This window comes from Pagrus pagrus, assembly GCF_965226575.1.
Source record: "Pagrus pagrus genome assembly, chromosome: 21".
Lineage (NCBI taxonomy): Eukaryota > Metazoa > Chordata > Actinopteri > Spariformes > Sparidae > Pagrus > Pagrus pagrus.
The window spans coordinates 25317283-25338340 of NC_140208.1; the positions used below are offsets into that span (position 1 = coordinate 25317283).

The window sequence follows — 21058 nt, forward strand, 5'->3', positions numbered from 1 at the left end:
ATTTTTGACAGATTGCTCATCATTATCCATTTTTATTTTGAAATATACATCTGTAGTATGAACAGCCTTGCAAAAGTAAAAGACACAAACAATTCTTGTGACATAAAATAAATCCTTTATTATATATAGTGCAGTCTATTACACCTCTGAAGACAAACTACCTACTGAACAAAATCTGAGGACCACATTCAATAATACTTTATGTAATCATTATTTTTTCAGCCAAATAAATTTGATAATTAACTCTTAATACACATACAGGTCGAGAAAAAAATAGATATTATTATTAGCTAACCAGCTGCCTTCTGGTTCCAGTGATTTTATCACAGTGCTTTTCAAAAATAATACTGGCATTCTGTTTTTGTTCCTCTCTTCATGTCTTGAACACAAAATATAGTAACACATAAAAGCAAAGCAGCATTAGGTACAACAGAACAGCAAAAAGGTAAAACATAATAATTCATTCTGTACTGGAGTAACAACAATAAAGTGAATATGGCTGGAAGAACTGCCGCACTGTCGCTTGTCAAGTAGGTAAGGCTTCACGATGAGGATTTATGCGGTTGAGTTTGGGTCAGACAAGGAAACGTCCCCTTCATCTCACTTGAACTGATGCAGAGGAGTGGATGGTCAGTGCTGCAAGATAAGGGGAGGAGGTCATCACTTTTACACAGATAATACTTAATTAATCTGTTCTTTAAAGAATGTCAGTCACTGAGCCAGGAGAAAAAACCTTGATATTTATGTACGTCTTTGGTCTCAGAGGAGCTCATCCTCTATGACATCATCAACGCTTCCTGAGATTGAGGCAGCTTCTGGGGTACAAGAAGAAAACACTCCAGTTATTAGTCTCTCAAGAATCATTACACCACCAAGTGCTGAAAACTGTCAAGTACCCAAAGTCGGCACTGAATTCATTATTGTCTCATCAGATACTTCAGATGTGTAGTTTGTTTTAAGAAAGCTTCATTCGTTTATTAAGAATGCAGGCCTTAAATGCACAGTATGTCATTTCTGCCACAAGGAGTCTCTCAATCAAAACAAGGCGAAAGACATGAGTGGGATTATAGGAGTTGTTCTCTTCATTGTTAAACCGCCACCTGATGAAAATCTGTCTGACATGACTCAGGCAGAAATGTTCATGGATGACACAGTGTACTTAAGTTTTATTCAGGTTATATTTAGTCGTCTTCGCTGACTTCCTTCCTCATTCTGAATCTCTCCTGGAAGTTATAGCAACAGGTGACCTAATGTAACGTAGTGCTACCTTGAATAAGATTAGAGATTTCTCTGGGTTTAAATATTGTTGGAAACATTTGGGATAATGCAAGTACACAACTCAACAAAATATATAACAAAGGTCTAGTCATTTTTGGACATTTTAATGAAGAAGTATTACATATCATATATTTACCTTTGTTGCCTCTCTCTCCCCTGTTTTCTACAAAATAATAATAAAACAACTGCAATATGCAAGCTTCATTATTTCAATGTATAAGAGGGATATAATTACAAAAATCAGCTGTTACTTTAATTACAGATGCCATTATTTAAGTGCCAGTGCCACCCGTGAGGAATCAGAGGAAAGCCATCTCGATTGCAATATTTCCCGATCATGTGTGTGACAGAAATAACTGTGCTTACTAATGTTTTAACATCTTGCAGAAGTCACCCAATGCATGTGAATTAAAGAGTTCTAATTCAACATTTACTTGAACCTGTGTAACTTGTTGTATATGGGTATGAGTTGTATTTCCTGTTTGCCTCTTGAGTGTAAAGGTGCTAGTTCCACATTTCTGTTGCCCTTTTCAGCCCACTTCCTCTTCTGCTTCTATTTGAAATGTTTCACCTGCTGCATCAGAACAGGGCACCGCCCTAAGTCCCATTTTATCTTTTTTTTAAATCTTTTTTTAACTTTTCCTCCATTGTCATCTATACCAGCTCCACTCAGTTCTCCATTTGCCCCACCTTGTAGTATCTTCACTTCTTCTCTGAGCATGTGTGGTGGTAGTGGTTCCCAATCTGTTACCACCTGATCATGCTCTCTGTCAGGGGGCTGAAATATATCTTCACAGGGCTCAGCGAGTCCCACTGAAATAACATCACTGCTGCAGCAGCTGTTGTCAGCAAGGAGGCTGCTATCACTCCAAGCAATTACATTGTTATCTCTGCTGTCATCTCTTCCTTTATCCTTTTCATTCTCCCCATACTCATCACAGTGACTGGAGGTCTGGCTTGTGTGACCGTGGGCAGATGTGGTGGTTGTGCTGATGCAGCTCCTCACTACAATTTCCTCCTCCATGCTCAAGGACTGACAGGAGTGAAAGCTCTCTGTTTCTATCTGGACTCAATATTTCACTGTCTATGTCTCCTTTATAACTTCTTTTTCCCCAATCATTTCATCAATTTCTTTTGGTTGACTCCTAAATGTACCAAGAACTCGCAACATAAGAAGTGGAGGAAGCGAAAGGAAGTTGTGAGCTGCAGTGTTGGCACAGAGACATCAGAATGAGCGCGGCTGCTAGTGTGAGTTAATGTGGGCGATGACTGAACAATGTGAATCATTTTGGCTGGGCTGGAGTGGACAAAGCTGTGAGTGAATGTAGATGAGGGATTGACATTATGTAGCTCCACAGATCTCAGGATGTGTGGATAACATGGAGATGGCACTGATGATGTCTGCTCACACGACCAATCTTCACTTTGTTGAGTGCCTATTGTCAACCCCACCACCAAAAAGTTATTCATATAGAGAGAGAAATCTGCATTGATTCAGTCACCTTTTAACATTAAAGATGTGAGTACATTGATGTGCAGGCCCTGTATCGATATAAATGTACTATTTTCTGGTTGTTTGTGAGGTCTATAGAACAGCTATTAAGCTACTGTTTACTCTGTTGCACTCACCTGACAAGCTGATACAGGAGAGACTGAGCTCTGATGATGCTCCTATTACATCATCCTACAGGAGGACAAGAAATAAAGATGTTGAGTATTTAAGACAGTTAAATAATGTAGCCTACACTTCAACAAGTAAAGGTAGGCCACATTGTGTTTGGTAATGACAAAACTTTCAAGAATCTCATTTTCTTTTTCTAAAATTGTTCAGTCCAAGTTTAAGCTGACATATGAGGCCAATTCCCAATTCAGATATCAACTTTAGTCTTCTGTATCTAATATGACAAATATATATAATGTACAGATGCACAATACAGATTGTTTTTCAGCCAATACCAATAACTAGGGATGTAACAATATACTAAATTTGGCGATAACAAGTCTTGTGACTGTGACAATATCTACCAACATATCGTGGTTATTTTGCTTGTAAAGTTCATGGATCTAATAAGGGAAATCAGTATATATACATTCTACTTGTCATTGCACTGTTCTCTTTGTATAGCAGAGGGCACAATCATAGTGCTCAAGAAGGCAGACTCCCGTTATTACGGGTCCCACCCATAGATTTAATATAACCTGGATAGGACAGCGCCACATGCAGTATTGCAGTGAAAATAAAAACACTGGAGGAGCTGGAACAAAAGAGTGTTGTTTTTGCTTGTGATTAATGATAATCAAATTTGATGTTGAATGATTATTAATAACAACTGCCTCATCAATTAATTGGTTAATTGTTTCAGCTCTACATCAGATTCTACATACGGCTCATGGCTATTCAAGTGCACTGGGGATGCGAGTTTCGTTATCAGGAAACAGAGCGTATACTCGGTCGGTTGCTTAGCTACAGAAAATACTATGAAGCAGGAGGCAGGGAAACGTGACTCTTCCTTCAATCTTCTAGGATCATTTGTAAGACATTTATAACATTGTAAGCAGCTATTTTTGTCTCTCTTTTCCATCATTGTACTATCAATGTCTGTTTCTGTCTTTCTAAATATGAAGTAAAACAATACACCAATCAGCCACAACATTAAATATCGATATCGGTATATCAATACCGACGTTAAAAAAAACAATTTGGCTGATGATTATTTTGCTGTTGCTGTTTATTTTTTATTATTTTTTATGCTTTTGTGTCTGGGAAACATCTTTATTATAAAGAATAACTGTCTAAAAGTCATTCAGCCCATCATTAGACTACATTCCAAAGAAAATATCAATGGAACTACCTTTGATATAACCTTCTTTCACATGAAAACCATTTTTCCAAACTAGTTCATTTCACCAATATTTTGTCATGATACGCTCGTGCTATTCCCCTCTGAGTCCGGGCTCGTCTGTTATCAACATCCGGGGTCAAACTAGCAGTAGCAGCTACAGGTAAACAAGCCGGGCTGTCGCGGGTGCGCGCGCAGCTCAGAGAAGACATCTTCCAGGTCAGAGGTAGTAGGTCAACCTACAGACCCCGGATGTTGATAACAGACGAGCCCGGACTCAGAGGGGAATAGCACTAGAGTATCGTAACAAAATATTGGTGAAATTAACTAGTTTTGCGGCAGATAATGCTCATAGAGGCTGCGCTTCAGTGCCCGGATCACTCGCATTATATGGATATACGCGGCGCTCCACTGCATCTAATTTCGTCCGAACAGTGCCAAACAACACCAAAGTTATCTGGGTGAGTAAATGATAATATATTTTGCTAGAAATAAGGTCCAGGTTGTAAAAAACAGTAGTTCCCCTTTAACTGTGACAAGAATGAAAATCTAGATTTAAGATATTAAACAGGCATTTTTGTCACCAGTGTTACTGAAGCTATTAAAAATATCAGTGTGTTCAGTGACTCACCAGCATCCTCTGCAGACAGCCAAGATTGTCTCCCTCAGTCCTCCCGTTTGCCACCTCCTGGAAGCTGACAGCGTGGCCCAGCCGTATGAGCTCCTCACCAATATCCACAGTCTAGGAGAGACAACAGTTTTACACCATGTGTGTGCAAGAAAACAGCAGACAGGATGAGAAACAAACAAATAGATACATAGGAAATAAAAACCAGCTGACCTTGCCCTCACTGGTGTCACAGAGCCTGACACTGGGCCAGGAGGAGATCTCAGAGTGGGAGTAGCTGCACAGTTTGGCCTGCAGAGGTCTCCAGGAGGCACAGTATGTGAGCCGCTCAAACTCATCCAGGGCTGCCTCAGTCCACACCTCTCCTGAAAAACAGGAGGAGGAAAAGTTAGAGAATATGAGTATAATATTTGAGGGGGAGGAGTATTTAGCTGAGACTGCAGAATAAAACACAACATCTGTTGATTTTCACCTTTTTTTTAGTCTATGTGATAAAGTTATGAAGAGCTTTACCTTTTGATCTCACTCCTGCTAAGTTGCACTCAATAGCTTGGAATGGCAAGCTGAGGAAGTCACTCCTGAAATGTTAATGCAGCAAAAGCAAAAGCTGTTAATAACACAGCAGTAACATGTTGTAACTGATGCCACATACAATAATGTGCACACAGCAGCTGCAATCACACACATTCACACACCAGAACCCCTGGCTCCTGCCCAGTGATGAAGAGTACTGAAAATCTGTACTCAAGTACGAGTACAGTTTCATATTACTCAACTACTAGTAAAAATACTGGTATTAAAATAATACTTAAGTTAAAAGTACAAACACAACTCAGAGTATTAGTTACTTTTGAATTGTTGATGCTTAATACATTATGAACAGCAGACATTCAATCAAAGAGGTTTCCAATCCTCCAAATCTTCAGTCTAAATGACTCCCAACTACCACTCTGTTCTGCACAGTGGTCGCCTCTCCAAACCTGCTGCAGAGTTTAATGTTTTTTGTTCGTATGTCAGGGTTTTCATTAGTGCGTTTGTGGGTTTTACAGTAATTTGAGTTGATGTAATTAGTTATTTCCATCCCTGCTCCTGCCCAAGCTCCCATCAGTACGAACAAACAATAACACAGTTTATTCAAGTTTGAGCCTCAAAGAAATCAGCTACAAGGGCTGAGTTAAGCCAAGACCACACTGATCTTAGATGTCATACACAGATTACAAGACTATTCCACTTGGGGAAATCCAACACTGAATGAAATAATAGCGATATTTAATGAAAACCTGAGAAACAATTGTGGGGTAGAGTTTGTGTCTCTTTCAGGTGTAGATTCTAAAGAAAACTCAGTGGCATCAGACATAGTCACCTAGAAATAAATGAACAAAAAAATTAACTAACTACATTTGCTTCAAATTTCCTATGATGCTTGCTGAATGACCCCTAGTCCATTAATGATATAATTAGTGGCTGTACGCCACACTACTTACATTTGGCTTTGTGTGTGTGTGTGTGTGTGTGTGTGTGTGTGTGTGTGTGTGTGTGTGTGTGTGTCTGTTTGCTCCCTTCCCACCTCCAGTTTCTTTGTGTGATCTCATTGGATACTACTCTGACTTATCTTAAAGGTGCCTCATTTTGAGGTGTGATAATTACATAATGACAGGCTGACCGTTTCTCTATTACCTCATACGGCAGAGGCTGTCTCTGGGCAGCTCCCCGTTGTCCCCAAAGTCAACATAGTAAAGGTCCACCAGTCCAGAAGCCAGGACACCCAGCACCCTGGCCCTGTTCCATGTGCCATGGTCTCGGTATGGAGCAGCCACAATGTCCCCCACCACAATGGTCTCTACCCTCTGCTCCTGAAGAATAGAGTTACAGCGAGAGTTACACACTTGTGGTAGCAACTTGTGGTAGCAGGGCATGGGTTCTCAAACTAACACTGTGAAAAAAACTGAGTCAACTATGGGTCCATAGATTTATTTATTTTAATATTATTCTTTGTCTTCTATCTGGGGAATAATCATGCCGAAATACACAGTTTTATGAGGGCCTGCATCAAGAACTACAATCCCCATTATTTTGGGGTTCCTTAACAGGAAGTATAATGTTGAGGTCTGTTTGTTAGCTGTGTGCTAAAACTTGAAGCCATTATTTTTAATTCATATGCGTTTACATTTTGACAAATTAGCACAATTACAAAGCATGCTGAAATAACTGTTAGCAACTATCGCTGGATTACTGTGATACTGAAGAAAACATGATTGAGTACTGGAGTTAAAGGGGCACTATGTAGCTTTGGAGAAGAAATTCAAACTCAGAATTTAAACATTTACAATATTAATGAGGTAATAATAAAAACTCTGAAATATGTATTTTTCCCATAAGTGAATAAACAAGCTGTTCTCAGAGGAAAATAAGGTCCCAGAACACTGTTGAAGCTAGAAAGGTGGCAGGGTCTGCCGCACGTAAACAAAGTAAAACAGTATAAATTGTGTTGTCCTTTAAGGTCAGTTTGTTTATTCAGTTTATTCAATCACGAAAACAAACAGTTTGTTTATTTATTTCATTTTTTTAGGCAGAAAAAAAAAATCAGGTTTTTTAATATATTTCGCCTCTGAATAAAATGTCTTTACCAAAACCTTTAACTTGTATTTTTCCATGACTACTAAGTAGATTTCTAGATGTTTATTTATATTTGTCTGTGTGTCCAGTTTTGCCTGTGTCTCAGCCAACACACCACAAAAACTACAGCTGACAGCTTGTACGTTCTGTGCCTGCGTGACCTACCGCTCCATACCAGTAAGTTGTAATACTCTGTATTCGTCATTCAAAAAGGCAAACTAGAAGACTCAGTACTAAGGAGATACAGTTGTGGTCAAAAGTTAACATACACTTGTAAAGAACATGGCAGTCTTGAATTCCAATGATTTCTACGGCTCTCATGTTTCTGTGATGGAATGAGTGGAACACAAACTACTTTGTCACAAAAAAACAGTCATAAGTTTAGTTCAATAATGAATTTATTATAAGTCTTCTGAAAATCTGCTGGCTCAAACACATACATACAGCAACGTGAACGATCAATTTTGGTGAGTATAGAAAGTGTCAATAAAATGTTCTTTGGAGCATGGCCTCTTAACTTCTTCTCACTGATTCTGATTGATACCAGCTGGTGACTTCTCTGGGCCCATGTTAATAGGGCTTGTTTGATACACCCATTAGACTCAGCCACAAACACTACAATGGGAAAGTCTAAAGAGCTCAGCATTGATTTGAAGTCAGTAACGTCACTTGGAGCCATTTCAGTGCAGTTACAGTGCATGGCACAGTTGTGTCACTGCCACGATCAGGAAGAAAACACAAACCATCACCTGCTGCTGAGAGCAAATTGGTCGAGATGATCAAGAGTCAACCAAAAACCACTAAAAAGCAAGTCTGCAATGAATTAGAAGCTGCTGGAAGACAGGTGTTGGTGTCCACAGTCAAGTGTGTTTTACATCAACATGAGCTGAGAGGCTGCTGTGCAAGAAAGAAGCCTTTGCTCCAGAAGCGGCACCTTAAAGCTGGACTGAAGTTTGCTGCTGATCACATGGACAAAGAAAAAACCTTCTGGAGGAAAACTCTGTGGTCAGATGAAACAAAAAGTGAGTTGTTGGAACACAATGAGCAGCAATATGTTTGGAGGAGAGAAGGTGAGGCCTTTAACCCCAACAACACCATACCCACAGTCAAGCATGGTGCTGGTAGTATTATGCTGTGAGGCTGTTTTGCTGCCAGTAGATCTGCTGCTCTATAGAAAGTAAATGGAATAATGAAGAAGGAGGATTAGCTCCAAAATCATCGGCAGAAGATTGGGTCTTAGGTGCAGTTGGGTGTTTTTAACAGGACAATGATCCCTATAATACCTAGCTGTTATAAACCTATAATAAATTCATTAATTAACCAAACTTCATGAATGTTGTTGTGACAAAGTAGCTTGTGTTCCACTCATTCCATCACAGAAACATGAGAGCTGTACAAATCATTGGAACTGAAAACTGCCATGATATACAAGTTCTTTACAAGTGTATGTGAACTTTTGACCACGACTGTACAAACTATTATTACACAGGGCACTGTTTGCCTATTGTGTTAACTCCGCTCTCCCTAACATAGCCACTTCTACTCAAGAAAGTTGCCCTCTGAGTGTGCCCTATTGACTTTTGTCGTTTCTGACTGACCTGCTCAGCTGAAGAGAAAATCAGTGATTTCTCTCACTGACAGGCTCCACCGCCTGTTCAAAAAAGGTCAGTAGGGCGAAAAGTCGCAGACCATGGCAGACTACTGCCAACAGCATGGGACACAGCGCTAAAAATAGGAACACAGATGCTCACCAATGGCCTGACCTTGGCCAATGGTCGACCTCCTGGTGCGTCAAGGCCAGATGATCAGCGTGCACCTTTCCCTTTCACCCCACACAGTATCTGTGCCTCATGCCTCTCCCTCTACACACTCGAGGGAGGTGCCTCACAGTGTAAAAATCTCTCTTTCGGTCAATCAGTGTCAAAACAGGACTCTTATGGTAAAACACAAAAATAAAGACAGCAGGGGTCATCCTTACAGTGGGGTTGACACTGTTGTAGAAGCGATTCATCTCCTCTGTCAGCTTGTCCAGCTGCAGGGAGCGAACCCCCAGGATCTGAATCCAGAAGTGGTTTGGGTTCTCATAAGCAGAAACATAAACCTCGAGATGTTCATCAGGCTGGAAGCTCAGGTCTGGGCTGGGAACTGGACAATACACAGAGAAAAATACAATAGTCTTTGTATGATATGACTTTGGTTAAGGACCGATTACAGTGAGGCAGTTTTCTTTTCAAGACTCAATTATAGAGAAAGTGAACTCACTTTCGAACTTGGAAATTTCAGAGAGAGAGTCTGAGGACAAACTCTCGTCCTCCCTCTTGCTGTCCATGTTAATGATTTTCAGCTCCTCCATCTTGTCTAAAATATCCTCAGGCTCTCCCGTGGTTCCATTGGCATGGATAAGCCCATTTTTCTCTGTCTGGGGGTAAGGACCGTTGTTGTTCAGGCCCACTGGTGCTTCAGTCTCTGTGCTGTCTGGCCTCTTATTGACAGCAGTATGACCACGTTTCTGCCGCTGAGCAGATGACTGTGAGATCTTTGTCCTCACCATCATGTCCTCTCTGACTTTTTCGAGAATCAGCTCCTGCAAACAAATCATTAAGGCAGAGTTACATTTCTTTTAAATAGCATGCTTAAAGGCATTTTGTGGTGTGTGGCTGTTAGTTTGAGATAGTTGATTGTTGCGTCTCATTTCCAGATCATCAAATACCGATGCTTAGGGTGAGCCACCAACCGAAGGTCACAATTTGACCTGGGGTTGAGTGTCAACAATCAACTATCTTTCTGAGGCCCAGGGACATCCTGAAACAGAAAAATATAAAGAACATACAAACAGGGTCTCTGTAGACACCGGCACACACTTCTAGTGGGTCAAAACAAGTGATGATTGCCAAGGATTACTTTTATACGAGCCTCTATGTTTTTTTTTAAGGAAAATCCTGAAAATCCTGAAAATCCTCCTAGTATAGTTTTAAATAAGAGGACTAACCACAGATAGGTAATCCAAAAGCGTGAGTCCTCCTCACCTTGGCCTGTTTCACCTCCTGTCTGGTCCCTGTGATTGTCACATTGCCCTTTGCCCCAGGACCAGGTGGCTTCTCTTTGGAACAAACCACTTTGGCTCCTGTGGTCCTAGTGATCAGTTTCAAGCTCTCTCCACCACGGCCTACAAGACAACCACAACCACAGAGGTATGGACACTTTGGTTAGCAAATTAAGTACATGGGGCCAAAACCAACTAAATAAGGGTTAGGGTTAAATCATATGGTAGAAATGATCAAAATAAAACTGGCTGTTTAGAAGAAGCATTTAGGAAGGATTAAATATAATGTCCACAAATCCCACATGCAGAGCCAACCCAACAGTGAATGTATCTTGTTCGCAGCCTGGAACACCAAAACAAAAGGGGGCCAAAAAGCTCCACAGAGCTGCGGAGAACTGCAGAGTTCTCTACAAGTTCACTGCATGTACAAGTAAAAACTTTGACATTGCCAATGGATCCACTGTTCATATGATATATTGATTAGTGTAGCTTTTAGCATGGGAAATAGATGCATGCTAATGGAAAGAAAACGAGTAAGAGGAGTAAATGCAGTATATGCAATCAACAACAACAACAGCCTATAGCATCAGTTTTGAAATCAAAAAGGCTCTGAGGAAAATGAATACGGTCTAGGAATCAGTGTGACTGTCCTCAACATCTGGAAGCTACCTATTATACGCCCAAAGGCGGTCTGAGGAACCTCCAAATCCTCGGCCACCGGTTCACATTCAGTGACCAGGTTCTCCAGGACACAGCGAGCCAGCAGGACCTGCTCCTTAGAACCCTGCAGCAGGAAACATACGGCTGTCTTACATCCAGGCTCCCCTGAATCTGACAAAACCCTCACATGAGCTCCAGATTTCTGCGTCACCTGAAAGAAGAAGAGGCAGGGGGAGGGTCTTGATGAAAAAAATTAAATGAAGATGCACAAATGTAGCCTATCATCAAGGGGACTTTTCTCTATGAACATCACCTTCATCTACACAAGCATGGAACCATAGAGACATCATCAAATCTCCACTGAACCAAAAACCAATTAAAAAAAGCCACAGAATTTGAGACGAGGGAGCTTGATATGCAAAAATGCTGACTGATTTCCAGGTTTTAGGGCTACAGACTACACCACTCTATAGAGGAATATGAGTACTACAAATAGCGACTGTCGCTATAATTGTCTAGCCATATTAACTACTGAGCAGATGGAAAGTTATTATCAGTTACTGAACTACTCACCATGTCCAAAAACTTGGCTTGGCATCTGGATATGTTCCTATAAACCTCTACAGGAAGTGTCATCTTTGACACCTCAGTGTTGGGCCCCTGAACTGTTAATGCAACGCAGACACAACACTCAGTCAGAGATAAGGTATACAGAGAATGAACACAAACATTTACACTTTGTCATGTATACACAAATACATATAAACTCTCGAAAGGTAGATACTCACTGTTGTTGGTGCTGCTTATATGACGATAGACAATGTAGCCCACCGTGGCCCCGACAGAGAGCCCCGCCGCCAGAGCCACCATTTTTCCCGAGCTCATGGTGCTCTTGTGACCTTCCTTTACTGCGTCCATGACACGCCGTGCACCCAGTGGGATGCTCCACCTAAACACAAGCATGACGTAAGTCTCCTGTCAGTGTTACTTTCTGTTACTGTTCCCAATTGTCCTGCACATTTATTTTTCATGTCCAGTACTGTCTAAGAAATGTCCTCACAACACTCTTATTGCTTGAAAAATGTGACAATGATCTTCATGGCGGTCACAATGTATCAGCTGGTGTCATGTACAATCATCAGTAGTGGCTTGATGGGCAACTGTACAGTCATGCAGCACAAAACTTGAAGCATAAGCCAGCCGGAATTCAAAACAGATCAGCTGTTCTCAAACAGACCACTTATAAATCAGACCCCAATTGATCAGATTGTGTCCTGTTGACCTATACGAGAAGATGCTTTTGATTTGTGTAATTGTCTTGGTAACAAGCAAAGTACATGATCATTTACATGACAGTTCATCCTTGACCTTGGGAACAATAGTTGGAAAGCAGTTTTTCTGTCAAACTAGATAAAAAAAGTTCGAAGTTCATTCTTGACCTTAAAAACAGCATCTGAGAAACAATTTCACCCAGTCATCCATAGTTCTGGGGCTTTCTATCAAAACACATGATCTTCATCAGCAGATGGGATTGACCAGTTCAGGGAAGTGATATTAGGACTTCCATTTTTTCAGAGCACTTTCAGAGCTTAAAGGACCAGCAGGATTCAGTGGCATCTAGCAGTGAAGTTACAAATTACAACCAACTCAACGACCCACGTCTCAACCTACTAAAATGGGAAAAACGCAAAAGGCCCTCTCCACAGCCTGTGTTTGGTTTGTCCATTCTGGGCAGGCTCCATGGAAGAGGGCCTGCTCTCTCTGTAGATATAAAAGGCTCATTCAAAGGTAACGAAACACAACAATTCTTTGTTTCAAGTGGTTATACACTAATGAAAACATAATTATGAATACTGTATTCCATTTATGCTCCTGAATCCCTCTAAATCCAACACACTGGAACTTTCACACCCATGTAACTGGGGGCCAAAGTTCATTCTTGATTTTGGAAACTGCCACTGAGGTGAACCATCTTCAAGAAAAACATCTCCATCTGCTGATGAAGCTCATTTGATGTGATTGAAGCTTCTGGACTTTGTGGTATGATTGTTTTCTTGAATGCGTGAGATTGTGAGAGTGAAACTCACCGTCACAGTAGTTATTCTATGACCTCCCCGAGTGTCCTCAAAGGACCCCTGGAGGTCCCAAGACACCACTTTGAGAACCACTGCAGGAGATTCTTACGATGTAGCCTTCCACTACCACAGACTACATCACTTGCCAAAGTCATGAGCCCGCAAAAACGTGCACAAGCAATCACATACACACAGCACATTCCCCTAAATGATTAAACATTTAGTTTACATACACACAGAGCACAGCGCTTCTTAAAAATCCACCAAGCCAAACTGCAGCGGCCCTGACCCTAACTGCCAGATGCATTGCACTGAAAGCTGCTGCAGCTGCACACACTGAATACCACTGACTGTAGTTGGGCGACCTCCAGCCATTCCATTAATCATTGAACACTTGAATCCAATTCTTTCTGAGTCTTTTTACGTCACACTGCTAAAACTACAACTCTCACACAGAAACAGAATGTACTGGAGGTAAGCCAACAGTGACGAGTATTGGAACCACGTAGGATCGAGGAGCACACAGCACCACCATGCAGATGCGTGTCTCACTGGGAGAAGAGGGCTCTGGGGCTGTAGTTGAGAAACACATGGGACTTGGACACTCCAACGTCCATCTCGGAAGAACCGTGACAATAAGACACAAATCTTCTCCGATCCCGGCTCTGTTTTTTTGTTTACATCCAAGTTCAAGACTACTGACAGACAGGTAGAAGGGGAAGAAAGTTTGAGCATTTTAAGTCACTGCATGACAGCAATTGGTCAGTCACATGTACTTTAATGTAATTTTGTGGAGAGCATTTCATCAGAATTCATCATAGACTTACATGATACAGTTCTTCACTGTGCCAACAGGATAGCCCTGGTAAAACAGGTCTACCTTACAACAACAGGATGACTGATCACCTTTTTTAATATTGCAACACTGGATTCTGTCTGCATACTGCGTGAAAGAGCAGCCCAGTTATGATGCGATTTTTCCTTAAAGAATCCTCCCTTTTAAAAAGGGCAATTTAACGTGACGTTTCTTTCTGAAATATGTATAAGTATCTAGGAGCATAACTTAAGACTTTTCTGAAATTGTTATAGTGTTGATATAAATTCGGCCTTCAACAGATTCGTTAAAAAGCACATTGTGTCAATGAAATAATACAAATGTCATAAACAGTTAATGTTTGGTACCGTTATGTTTTGGTAAGGATAGCTGAAAAGTTGATGACTAGCATTTTGGTCGAACCGAATTGAAACAAGTTTTCAGACTAATACATAACGTAACACTAACGTTATACCAAGAAGCTATATTTGAGAATATGACACCATCTGTATATCTTGAGAATTTTAAAGGGAGTTTGGAGTCACGTCTCTCGAAACCAAGGAAACATCTACTTAACTAGCTAAATAACCTTGGCTTTTTCTATTTTCTAACGCACATTATTAAAGATCAATTATGTTGTCATCACAAAACCGCGAACCAGTATAATCTCCAAAAGACCGGAATGTATTTTCCATTTCTGACGAGCTGCCAAATCGAGCGCAAACACACTTTCTCATCTGAGCTAGCCAAGCTAACATTAGCTTAGCTGCTGGTTGACACATGCAAGCAAGTCAAACATTTGGAAGTCCGTAGCACGCGTACATACCCTGACAACACGGCCTCTGTATGTTTCCATGGTCTAACGTAATTAGGAATGTGCAATAAATACATGTTATAATGTATGACACTTACAGACAGACCCTCGCTGTTTTCAATCGACCCTTTCTGCTGCACTCTGCAACGGCCGTCAAGCTCGCCGGAGGAATCCCGGCGTAAACCGGAAACTACAGTTACATTCAGGTTTAAAAGATATGTGTGTAAGATTAACAACATAGATTGGGGCTATTGCTTCTGAACAGACTCATTCGTAAATAATTCACGTTGACGTGTGAACTAGAAACGCGACCACAACTACATTTACGTCGAAAGGTCAACCGGAAGTCTGTTCTTTATTTTCTAACTTGACATTTGTACCAGCAGACGCTCTCTGTGGCAACTTATTAATTCACTTCATAAGAAATCACACACACTCACACACACACACACACACGTGTATGTGTGTATATATATGTATGTGTGTGTGTACATATATATATATACACACATATGTGTGTGTGTGTGTGTGTATATATATGTGTGTATATATATATATATACCTATATATAGTATATGTGTGTGTGTGTGTGTGTGTGTATATATATATACCTATATATATATATATATATATATATATATATATATATATATATACACATATACATATATCTTATCTTCCACACGCTACTGAGGCTCCTGTTTGTTAAATTAATAAATTGTTAAATTGCCAATATGTCTTGTTTCTTCAGACTTCAATCATCCAATCCACCAAACAAGTCAATAGCAGAAAAAGCAGTTTGGCAGAGAAGATCTGACACATTTTTCATGGCCACAACCCACATACTCAGCTCTGCTGCTCATCCCACAAATGCATGTTCCTTACAAATGTGGCACAATTTAAAAGGGAAATAAACAGGCTTTCCAACAGTATAATATTTATTGCCAAGAAGCATATTACAACAAAGAAATATTCTACCAAACACAAATTTCCTTACTTTTTGTGCTATGTTTGTATACAAAAATTAACATATTGAAATCAGAACCTTCTGAACTACTGTGACTGTATACTATTGGGAAATCAAGGAAACTGAAAAACAAAATTTGGGACCGATACTCATTTGCAGTGACAATGGAACTCTTTTTGTGTCCAAATTTCTAATAACCATTGATGGAACAAACCTGAGTACAATTTACTGAAGTACTGTTCTTAGGTACTTTACTTGAGTAATTCGATTTTCTGCTACTTTATAATCCCTATCCCCATATATTTACTAACTAGTTACAATGCAGATTCAGTTTATTAATCGTTTAGAGGCTATTAATTGTGACGTATTACCAATCAGATTTATTTGGGTTGCGGGCAGGACATTGTGTGAGAAGATGCTGCATGAGAGCCAAAGTAGCACATTTATTTTTTATTTATTTAAATTAGTTTATTTTGTATGCCATCTGACAGTAAAATCACAGATACCAGTGATTGGAAAATGCTGAATATCAGCCTGATAATCGTCCAGGGCAGATAACTGGAGGCCTGTATATTACTTTCCACTCATTTGTTTATATTGTGGATACATCCAAATACATGTCGTATTGATATCGATGCATCATCATTACGGAGAAGTCATAGCCTCCTACCCCTGCGTCACCCCTCGCCCAAACCATACGGAGTATTTCCAACATGTCTAAACACGTCTGACATGGACAATCTGCTGTTGTGTGCTGCATTCGTGAACAAGCAAATGTGAACAATATCCTGATCTGATCCTCTGGATATTGTCCGGAGTTCACATGTGAAAGGGGCTTTACTATTTTGTATCAGAACTGAAGAAGCCTCTTGGATGACAGGTGAAATTACATCTTTTCACAGAAACTGAAATAAGTCCAGTTGCCTACGATATAGGACTTAGAAGCTTTACTGTATTGAATGTTTGAGTGCAACAACATTTCAACACAACAATCTCATAAATAAAACAGCATATTTATTAACATGACATAATCAATACACAAACAAATTTGTCAAAAGTCCTGAACATAGACGCTTTAAAAAATACAAAATATACATTTATGCATCTTGTGAACAGCTATATCATAGTCCATCACCACCCACCCCGACCCTACAAATCAACTGGCAGAGGCTTCAGCTCCCAGCATGTGTGTGGCAATGTTATCAAAATGCCAAGCATCAAGTCTGCAGTTTGCACCAGATGCCTGGTGACATACAGTATGAAGTCCATGCTTGATTGAGTCTGTCTGTGTTGTGAACTTAACAGTAGAACTATAGATAACATGTACATTGATCAAGACAGAGCATTCACTGGATCTTATTCATGCAGCATAGTCCATAAGTTTGTCATGAAATAAAACAGGGCCAACTAAAAATAAAATCCTACATTTTTCTTGCATTGTAATGTTTGTCTTAAAACCACCTTCAGTAGTTTCATGCCGACTATTTTGTCCATTCAGAAAAGTGATCACAAGTACTTTAGTGCCATACAACAGGAGAACAGCATTGTGCTTTTGCATTTCTTTACTCGTACCTTTTCACATACACACCTAATTTAAATGTGGAACTTAAAGAGCATTTGTAGCTGTGAAGTAAAACAGACACAAATATGAAAGCGAGCACAGGTTAAACAGGGCCGTAACCAAGACATTAAAGATACTAAGGTCATGGGTCAAAGTCCCCCACCCCCACCAAAAATAAAAGTCTGTTAAATGTTGTAATTACTTTTCTTATTTTGTCTATTCAGTTAACCGTTTATTTATATTGTCTGTAAAATCTATTCTGCAAATAGCATTCAGATTAAACATAAACATAAATCTGGTGGGGTAATGTTGAATTCTATAGTCATTTGGTTATTGTTGGCCTAAAAGCAGGCAAATTTCAATATATTGAGTCTGGAATCAGCCTGTAAAATAAACCTCCATACTGAAAGAGACCATGACGTCAGTGCCCTCAATGATGGCTACAGAGCGGAGTTAAACCCTAGATGCCACATTTGCCATGTCTTTACATTAAGACTACAAGTGAACAAAAATCAACACCGGATTACGAACAGATCTTTGAATTTAAGGGTCCCCCAAAAGCCATTTGCAAAGTAGGTTCACTGCGTCGATCAGTTTGAATCCATTTGAGTGACTGCAAATCTGTTCAGAATATTGGTGGGTTCTATGGATAAAATCCTCTATCACAATTATTTCTTTCAGAGGAAAGGGTTTCAAAACTGGAGTAAAACCTGTGATTGATTCCCATATAAACAATAAAAGGAAATCAATTCATGAATTGGGTGGTACAGCTCATACTGTCAGTTAATCCAGCCGAATGACTTTCATTGTTCCATGTTTGTGTGAAGACAATTTTTAGGTGTGGCATAAAAGCACGGTGTTTAGTTCAGAATGTATTACCAGTAAATGTCATCATCCTACTTAAAGTAGCAATATGAAAATCATGTCCATCTACAAAGATGACAGCACCACACAGAAAGCTGGTTTGATTGAAAAAGCCCATCAATGATACAGACATCTGCTGCTGATGCTGCACATTAACTGTGTAACAATAAATAAATGGGGACACTAGAAGATGATCTCTGGAATATGCTGGTCAGCAGATCAAATATAAAATCTGGGGTAATCGTTACAAATTTGCAGATGAAATCTACTTAACTTTTCATTCTCTATACTTTCAAACTAAACAGTATCCTGAGCTCCTGTCTGTCGAGGTGTTGAGAGCTTAAACAGGCAGACAGGCTGAGGAGGAAGGCAACTGAATGATTTGAAGCACCTTTCAGAAGACTCTGGTATGTCAGCACACCAGAATAAACATTGTATTATATTCTGTAAATCCATCGCTTAGGGAGGGACTTGCTAAGATCACTGGACATCCAGATGCGTGGGTTCAAAGTAGCATGCTGGCACATTCTTCAGTTGGATAATTGTGTATACAGTGTATATCTAAATGTAAATATGTGTATAAAACGTGACTGATCCAATTCAATCATTAATCTTCATTCCTTATTGTGTTACAGCAGGTCTGACCTCGGCTTAGCTCAGGAATTGAGTAACAACAAAGAACATTTGTTGCAAAATACTATAAAATAATAGAGAACTCTGTCTTGCAGGCGACCACAGTGAAGATTAAAATGTGGCTCAAAGGCTCAACAACAGAACAATTCAGAAAGAAAGCTTGCAGAAGCTTCTTTGTCACATTTTTTCAGAGGTAGTGTTCCACCATATTCTGTAAATGAAGCAATGACCAAAAACCGTGTTACATATGGAGTGTGTCCAATTTGGACACCCCAAAGTGTCCAATATTGAACAAATAAAAAAGCCATTAAAAAGTCAATAATTGTAGGAATGTAATTTCAGATTTTCATCGTAATAATAATAGTTTCATTGGTAATCATTTTTACTTCATTACAGAAATATTATTCAAAAGTATGTTTTTATTGCACAATATTTATATTTATATTTCATTTGCATTTTTTCAACCAGAATTTTAAAATATGTATTTCTTGATGTCCCTTTTCATGACAGTGGTGTTCTCCCCACTCTCACATCTTTGTACCCCTGAAAAGCTCAACAACTGCAACTACCAAATCTAGCTAGTTAGCTCTTGTTAGCTAGAGTAACAACAATGCCAAAGTCATTCGGAATCAACCAACAAGCTGCTGCTGCTGCTGCTTTAGATAAACAACAGTACACAGTAGATTTGAAAATGTAATAAGGTTGTTAATGCTACCTACTGACCTGGCTAACTTGCTAGGCTGGCATGTGAGCTTTGATTGTTAGTCTGCATCAAAGTTAAGAGACCGTGTTAGCAGTGGTAACTCTAAAAAAACAACAAATGTTAGCTCCTGCTAACTTGTCTATTATTCTGAGTAATAAACAAAGTTCACAGCCTCACCAAGGTAGTTAGCCAAATAGGTGAGTAGGTTTGTGCAGCCTTCTGTGTCTGTGTACGGATTCTAATTACACCAGCAGCTAAAAAGCTCATTCAGAATTGTTTCTGACATTTTTGTTGCTCCCGCTGACAGGAGCTAACTGGCTACATCTGGGAGGTGCGTTATTCTTTTATCACACCAGTATTCTGCAAAGAGCTGCCTGTACTCTGCCTTTGATTGGCCCCAAATCCAAACTAACCAGAATGCAGCAGCGAATTCATGTAGCTTTTGAGCTTTCTAGCTTAAGAGGAAGAGAGGCCTGTGATTGGCTGAAAGGGGAGATAGCAGAACAAAACAATTGTCAGTGTGGCATTATGGGGGGGAAAAAAGTGTAATTTGGAAAAATGCCATTATGAGAGAAAAACAGACTTGGTAGTTTATTTAAATGTTGTTGTTTTTTTTAAAAAAAGTTAATTTATATATTTCATGTAATTATCAATTTAATAATTATTCACCTGTATTCATATATTTATTTAATATTGAACACTTGGGACTCCACAGTTACAGACCACCTTATGTTTTCTCTGTGTTTTTCCTTTTAATGAAGACACACTAGTATTATGTTTAATTGAATGAAGGCTGGACTGGTGTAATGATATGACTTCAAAATGAACTTCATAAAAACATCCTTTAAAAGTGAAGCAGCTTTTAGTGGATTGTTTGGGACCTGGAGCATTCCTGAAGATGAAAGCGACCATGCACAAGTCTCTCAAAGATGGAAAACAGAAGTGAAAGTGAGGAAGCATAAACCTCTTCAGAAAACATTCCTCATGCCTTTAAAACTAAAACCAGATAATAAATAGTTGCCTATTTTTGGCTCTTTTCTATTCAATGAAAATGAATGCTTTGGAATTTTTCATTTTCCTGCACTTCAGATAACCAATATCAACTGTCTGAAGAAAACAGACCTAGGAGATTAAACATCTGTGTCATAAACCCCCACCGAGATATTTGGTTGATATCTGCTCCACCTGACGGTTGGCGTACTGTCGGGCTGAAGTGTTCAGGGGGGGTTCTACAGTGTTTGCACCCTGCCTTTCCCTGGTTTCCAGAACTGATTGACTGGTTCCCAGTACTGCCACAACACAAACGTCCTCAGACAGAATACATCAGAATGGAGAGTTCATCCCCAGTTTTGTTTCAAACTGCAGCTTCTGTCTCTTCTGGTAGCGAACTCTCACCCTGAAATGGACAGAAGAGATAAAATCAGAACTTGTAATCAAGACAGAGGATACATTCTGCTACATTTTTCCAGCTTCAAAACACATCCCTATTCTGCATAAGATGAGAGAAAATCAAAGACTGATCTGGTCACTAAATAATCCTCAATAATCCACACTGGTCCTAA

The 21058-nt window shown here is 39.7% G+C and overlaps 2 protein-coding genes across 6 annotated transcripts in view; both read right to left on the reverse strand.

Annotated features, from left to right (window-relative positions):
- Window positions 1-86: 86 nt before the first annotated feature.
- tdrkh (tudor and KH domain containing) lies at window positions 87-14988 on the reverse strand. Of its 3 annotated transcripts, XM_084341632.1 has the most exons (15): window positions 14867-14988; window positions 13693-13838; window positions 11854-12014; window positions 11639-11730; window positions 11075-11276; window positions 10389-10528; window positions 9625-9946; window positions 9341-9507; window positions 6424-6599; window positions 5260-5324; window positions 4960-5111; window positions 4750-4860; window positions 2908-2962; window positions 734-815; window positions 87-636 (listed from the first exon to the last, which is right to left on the reverse strand). In XM_084341632.1, exons 2-14 carry the CDS (start codon window positions 13755-13757, stop codon window positions 760-762), a joined length of 1764 nt encoding a protein of 587 aa, XP_084197758.1. In that variant the 5' UTR covers window positions 13758-13838; window positions 14867-14988; the 3' UTR covers window positions 87-636; window positions 734-759. The 3 variants fall into 3 exon arrangements, with proteins under 3 accessions (XP_084197758.1, XP_084197759.1, XP_084197757.1); XM_084341633.1 differs by lacking the exon at window positions 13693-13838 and having other exon boundaries at window positions 14867-14980; XM_084341631.1 differs by lacking the exon at window positions 13693-13838 and having other exon boundaries at window positions 14781-14911.
- Window positions 14989-16732: 1744 nt separating this feature from the next.
- The window catches only part of tmem94 (transmembrane protein 94), a 45589-nt gene continuing 41263 nt past the window's right edge, over window positions 16733-21058 (reverse strand). For all 3 annotated transcript variants that reach the window (XM_084342760.1, XM_084342759.1, XM_084342761.1), the window contains one exon: window positions 16733-20892. In XM_084342760.1, coding sequence (XP_084198886.1) covers window positions 20820-20892 — 73 coding nt within the window. In that variant the 3' untranslated portion in view covers window positions 16733-20819. The remainder of the gene's footprint in view (window positions 20893-21058) is intronic.